The sequence below is a fragment of the Carettochelys insculpta genome, chromosome 16, assembly GCF_033958435.1.
Source record: "Carettochelys insculpta isolate YL-2023 chromosome 16, ASM3395843v1, whole genome shotgun sequence".
Taxonomy (NCBI): Eukaryota; Metazoa; Chordata; order Testudines; family Carettochelyidae; genus Carettochelys; species Carettochelys insculpta.
In genome coordinates this window covers 18810014-18816013 of record NC_134152.1, presented here as the reverse complement: position 1 = coordinate 18816013, position 6000 = coordinate 18810014, and the positions used below count along the sequence as shown (strand labels likewise).

At 40.5% G+C, this 6000-nt stretch overlaps 1 protein-coding gene across 1 annotated transcript in view; it reads right to left on the bottom strand.

Moving 5' to 3' along the window:
* Positions 1-1948: 1948 nt before the first annotated feature.
* The window catches only part of BMERB1 (bMERB domain containing 1), a 105366-nt gene continuing 101314 nt past the window's right edge, over positions 1949-6000 (bottom strand). Inside the window, exon 6 of the mRNA XM_075010881.1 lies at positions 1949-4659. Within this exon, the coding sequence (XP_074866982.1) occupies positions 4547-4659 (113 nt within the window). The 3' untranslated portion in view covers positions 1949-4546. The remainder of the gene's footprint in view (positions 4660-6000) is intronic.

Sequence of the window (6000 nt, the reverse complement as noted above, 5' to 3'; positions counted from 1 at the left end):
GGGGAGCACAGGGCAGGGCATGTTGCCCATAAGACTAATTCTGTCCCACTGAAAATACATCAATCAGCTGTAGAGTCAGATGGCAAAATTGCAGGTGGAACAAAACAAATATGGGCCAAAGCACCTTTTAGTTCAAAATTCAACCTATCGAGTAGCCCAGTTGTTCTGCACTTTATTAGAGCAAAATGATGTTACATTTTTTTGGCCTCCAGCAGCATGGCTCAGAGTCTAACTAGATGACACAGTAGGAAAATTGGCCAGAATAAAGAACTAGCTCACTTGGCTGATGCCTTAAAACCCCCTGTGTAAAAAATAATTTCTTCTGTAAAGGGTGACACCTATGAAAGTTACAAGGAGGCACTAGTTACAATGTCTAGCTGTCCTAGACGGATTAGCCAAGAACATTTGCATGGCGTAACCTTTTCATACATAGCCAATATAGATTGATTTAGCATAGCATTGGCACTTCCAGACTTCTGGGAGAGTTGTGTAGGAGTTTCTCTGGAATTGTATTGAATTAGTACATTTTAATTTGGTAAACAAATCTCTCTCTCTCTCTCTTTGAACCTTTCTGATCTTCTGTTCCTTTAATTTTAGTGCAGATGATTTGAATTAATCTGATAATAAAATAGTGTTACTGTTCCAGAGTTCATCAAAAAAATCTATGACTCCAAACATATGAAGAAAATAAAATTAAACGCTTAAGTCAACTGCACGTACCATTTTGCTGTGAAGCCTATCACTAGAAAAATAGTAATACTATAGGAGGTGCAGCAGGCTCCTCTAACAGAAGCCCTAGCTCTCACTGCTGTCCGTTTGCTCAGGTGTCGTCTGAAATCCATCATGGTATCATCATTTTGGGATTACGATATAGCTAGAGTCTCAGAACATGCAGCACTGGCCTGCAGGTAGACCTGATAAAGTACTTCCTTAGCAAAAACACCAGTCAGCATGGAGACAGTTGACGCCTATGATGGCCTTTACCTCTTCTCCTGGCTGCTGTTAAAACTCCCTTGACTAGAGAGGCTTTTATCTCTGAGTCCAGAAGAGCCAACGATTTGTTGTTGAACCAATGTCAGATCCTATAGAAAAATAAATCTTGGCCTGATACCACTGGACACTGATGGTTTTAATCTTCCTGTTCCCCTTCTCCCACCTCACCATGAAAATGACTGAGGTTGACCACAGAGTTGGGAATTGTCTCTTGATTTCTGCATCTTCCTGGGACATGCCAAATTATATTTCTGCAGTGCTTAGTTTGAGGGATTAAGCCAGGGAAGTGGCACCTATTTACTGAGGTCTGTGGAGTGTTGGCTGTGGGAAATAGTGCAGATTTTCATCCACAGGAGCCTGTCAGCTATCTTTCACAAACAATAGGAAATTATTCTTTTGTTCCACAAAGCTAATCCAGCTTTCCTGAGCCACAAGCAGGTATGTGAAATAGCGGATTCCTCTCTGACCTTAAATTTGATATTTTTTGAGCAAGTTCCACTGCTAACCCTGCCTACATCCTCACTCACCCCTGTTAATAATATACACATCCAATATTTCAATTAAGATACTACGGCTGCAGCTGCACAACAGTCCCTTTTCCGAAGGGGAAAGCGAATGCGGCCAATCAGAAATGCAAATGAGGTGCTAATTTACATATTTTGTGCCGCATTTGCATAACGGCAGCCACTCGCTGTTCCAGAAGTGCTGTTTCTGGAAACAAAACAAGCAGTGTAAACAGGGTTCATTTGAAAGGAAACCCCATTTTCGAAAGAGCCCTTCTTCCTGAAGCGTATGAGGCAGAAGGGTGCTTTTGAAAGTGGGGTTTCCTTTCCAACAAGCCCTGTATACGCTGCTTGTTTTTTCCTGAAAACAGCACTTCCAGAAGAGTGATTGGCCATCATTAGGCAAATGTGGTGCATAATATGTAAATCAGCACCTCATTTGCATTTCTGATTGGCCATATTTGCATTCCCCTTCCGAAAGAGGACTGTGGTGTAGACGCAGCCTACATGGCTTCAACTCTTTCTGAATGGGGGGACTGGTCCAAAGCAACGAGCATGTACCAGAAATTTCAAGAGGCTACTTAACTGTCTGTAGTCTGAGGGGTTTTTCTTACATGCAGTTTCCTTAAAGTTTATTTGGATTGTAACCAATTCACTGCATTGATGCACATTTTGCTCTGACCTTGCAACCAAACTGTCCCAAAGCTGGGCACACCAAAGTCTGAAAGCTGCAGAGGTGAAGGTGAAGCTGCATGTCAGCAGCACATATAAATGTCCATCTAGTACAGCCCAGTCTTTAGAGCCAGTTTATCTTCTTTCCTGCCTAGCAAAAAACCCTCTTTGGTGAAAATACTTAAAGTGCTGCTGGTATTTCAAGTAAAACTTTAATATGCTTTCTGTCCTCATCTCAACCCCTAAGAAATATTATGCAGTCTCATATGTTCTTAGGACTGCTCCCCTTTATTCTTCTTGTAGGGCTTGTCTACACTACCTCCCCACTTCGAAGGGCCAGCTGGCGTGTAGCCACAGCTAACCCGCTGGTAATTCGCAGTGCCTGGGCAATGTCACCGTCCCTTTACTCCTCAAATTTTGCCCAGGCACTTTGAAATACTGGCAGGTTAGCTATGGCTACAAGTGAGCCAGCACTTCGAAGTTTAACACTTTGAAGTTGCCGCGGGGGAGCATTAGCTTAATGAGGTGCTGCGTAATCTCCCAACACCCTACTTATCATTCTCCCTTCGAAGTAGGGAGGTAGTGTAGACACAGCCACAGCACGGTTCTTGAAAGGTGACTGTTTGTGATAGTGAAACAGGTTGTCTTGGACAGGCAAATGCTACATGCTGGAGCAATCCAGCTCATGCAGTTTGGGTTTTATATGGGTCTCACCCACAAAAGCTCATTGCCTAATAAATAAATGTGTTAGTCATTAAGGTGCTACAGGACTGCTAGTTTTTTATAATGAGAGGACAGTCTACTTTGAATGTTTACATTGAACCTGAATTAAACACGGCTTCAACTCTTTCAGACATGTTTAATAGCTAACATTAGTTAAGTAAATTGCTGATATTTTTATTGGTTTTCTCCTGGTATAATTGTCATTTCCCATGGGTTTATATGTAGTGTTTAGCTTATCCACTATTAAGAAATGGTTGTTCAGCTTGAAATGCTTTTTTCCTCTTTTAAGAACTGTCTTTTTAAGCCAAATACTTTCACATCAGAACATTTTCATTTAACTATTTACACCCATAACAACATATATTTATACACATGGTATACTAACTAGTCACACAGATGCACCATCTCATTGACAGCTAGTAAAGGGACAACTCTATTTTACATGTGTCTGCATACCAACTGAAAATGCAATTAAACATGAAACACAAATGTAGCAGATCTAACAGTACTCCCCTTAGATTCAAAATTACTTTTTATGTATTGCTATCTTTTCACTGCCAAAAACATCACCTTTTATTGGTATTATTTTAATTTTGAAGGCAGGATTGGGAGACGTAGTGTCTTTTTATAATACTTGATAGCTAATGTTTCCCTTGACCATAAAGAATCTGATCAATAGCCCTTTTCAGCACTCTGCTTCATAAATTAAGTAATCCTGCCGCCTTCGTGGTTTTTCTCCCTTTCTGGACAGCAACTTATTTAGCCTGTGATACGTAATTTCACAGTGCATTTAGTTGTGGTTTTAGTAGTTGACTGCTGCACTCTCAGTGTCATTACATCTATGCAAGGTGGAGGGCTTAAAAGCCAATAAATGATGCAGTGTTTGATGTTACACCAAAAAGCTGTAGCTGTGCCTGCTGAGAATGTAGCAGAAACAAATTTCCAAATGGAAAGGTAATATCCACTCGAACTGGGTTGTTTAAAAGTAACACAGGACATTTGACCACAGTGTCACTGAAAATACCACAATAAAATACAAGCCACTGAACAGGATCCTTGTTGTCCTTGTCTGTTCTCTATAAAGAACTGGAAATGAAACTACACAGCAAAGTAGTCTAATGTCATATTACTTCAATAAATATTTCTATGCAACACCAGTTATACTAAATTTGCTTTGTCTACTGCTTGTACTATATACAGTATCACTACACTGAGGTTTCATTTTGAAAAATCGCCAGAACGGGACATTTTTATAGTCAGCCCTTGGTATGTGTGTGAATGAAATTTGCCAAGGGAAAAAAGTGTATAACAAATCCTACAAAGTGCTGAATTTTTAAAACTGCTATTTTCAACTTTGTTTGGTAACATATACACGCTCCTAATTTACTTGCCACAGATTCGTATTTTTGTTTTTACATGTCTTTTCTGGTCATCGGACAGCTGCTACGTATATTCCTTTGTTTTAAGCATGCGCACTGAGTGATCCATGCAACAGTGAAGTATTCACTATTGGTACATTCAGTACATTGCTGTAATGTTTACAGTATTCCTGGATTCGACTATCAGGATGCTTTAAAATCCTTTCACTCTATAGTTTTATCCAATGAAGAAGACATTTGAAAAGAAGATAGACAGACTTGGTAGAGACCCTGGAGCTACATGATGTTGCATTGTGTGGCTCCACAACAATCTTTAATAATTGCTATCCCTGCTTTGGCAATGGTGGGCTTGCTTGGAGGAGGTTCTGCCTTCTTTTCTGCTGGGGTACCTGTGACATTTAGAATAAGAAATCATTAAAACCAAGTGTTAGACCAAATTCTTTCCCCTTGCTTTCAGCTTAGATCAGTGGTTCTTAACCTGGGGCACATGCATCCCCTGGGGGTGCGTGACACCCTTTCAGGGGAGTGAAACATGCCAGATTTTTTTAGAAGGTAAATCATCAAAAGCACAAATTAAGCACAGGCACATAAGTACAACTACTTTGTTTCACCAGGCCTATGTATTTATTAACATTATGCCTTTCTAATAACATAAAACTATTTTACATAGATTTAATATACATTTAAAAGTGTATAGGCCCCACCTATCTCCATTTTTGATTTTTGATAAGGGGTGCGAGAATGTATTTTGAGATCCAAAGAGGTGCTGGCTGCAGTAAAGGTTAAAAACCACTGGCTTAGATATATCACACAGGCCAATTGTCTGAAAGAGACTATTTTACTTTCTAGAAAGGGATTATTTTACTTTCTTTGAGCACTGTTCTTAGTGATGGTGAAAAGTACCAACCTACGGGATGTCTGGGCCCACCAAAGGAACAGAGAGTTCCCCATTCAGGTGAAAAATGAATCCAGACATGAAACTGAATCACAGGGTTAAAATGAGGCAGACAAAGGGAAACTAAGCAGGGGACCCCAGACAACACCTACTGCTGTGAGAAGGAGTCAAAGGCACTAGTGGTTACCATTTGGCACCCTGGGAGACTGTGTTATTTTACAGTAGTAGGGCAACTAATGGGCTGCAGCCGTGTAAATTCCCCTCACTGCTCCAAGTGCTATGGGGCATAGCCAGATATGTTGTGCAAGGGTCAGCTCCTGCATGGGTATAAATCACAATAGTGCCACTAAGTTCCCTGATCCATTCAGCCCTCTGAGACAGATACCTTTGTTAGCAGTTTGGTACCAGTTGTACAGGTAGTTTTGTGATGCCCAGTATGAGCTACGTTTTACTTTGTCCAACAACCAGTCATCAGACAGGACCAGCTTTCAGCCACTGACAGCCTCTCCAGATCCAAACTGGAACCCCAGAGACAAAAGGCTTTATTTTCTGTCGCCAATCCCCTTCCACACAGTCGGTTTCCTGTATCAGACCCATGTACCATGGATATGCATGACTGACTGCCACAAACATCAAGGTGTTTCATATTCTCTTTGTGGACCTGTCTATCACAATCATTAGGACGAAAAATGGATGTTCCTTTGCAGGGAGAAAGAAACATCATTACTGGGGCTCTAACAAATTCATGGTCATTTTGGTCAATTTCATGGTCATAGAATTTTAAAAATGATACAGTTAATGATTTCAACTACTTATATCTGAAATTTAATGGTGT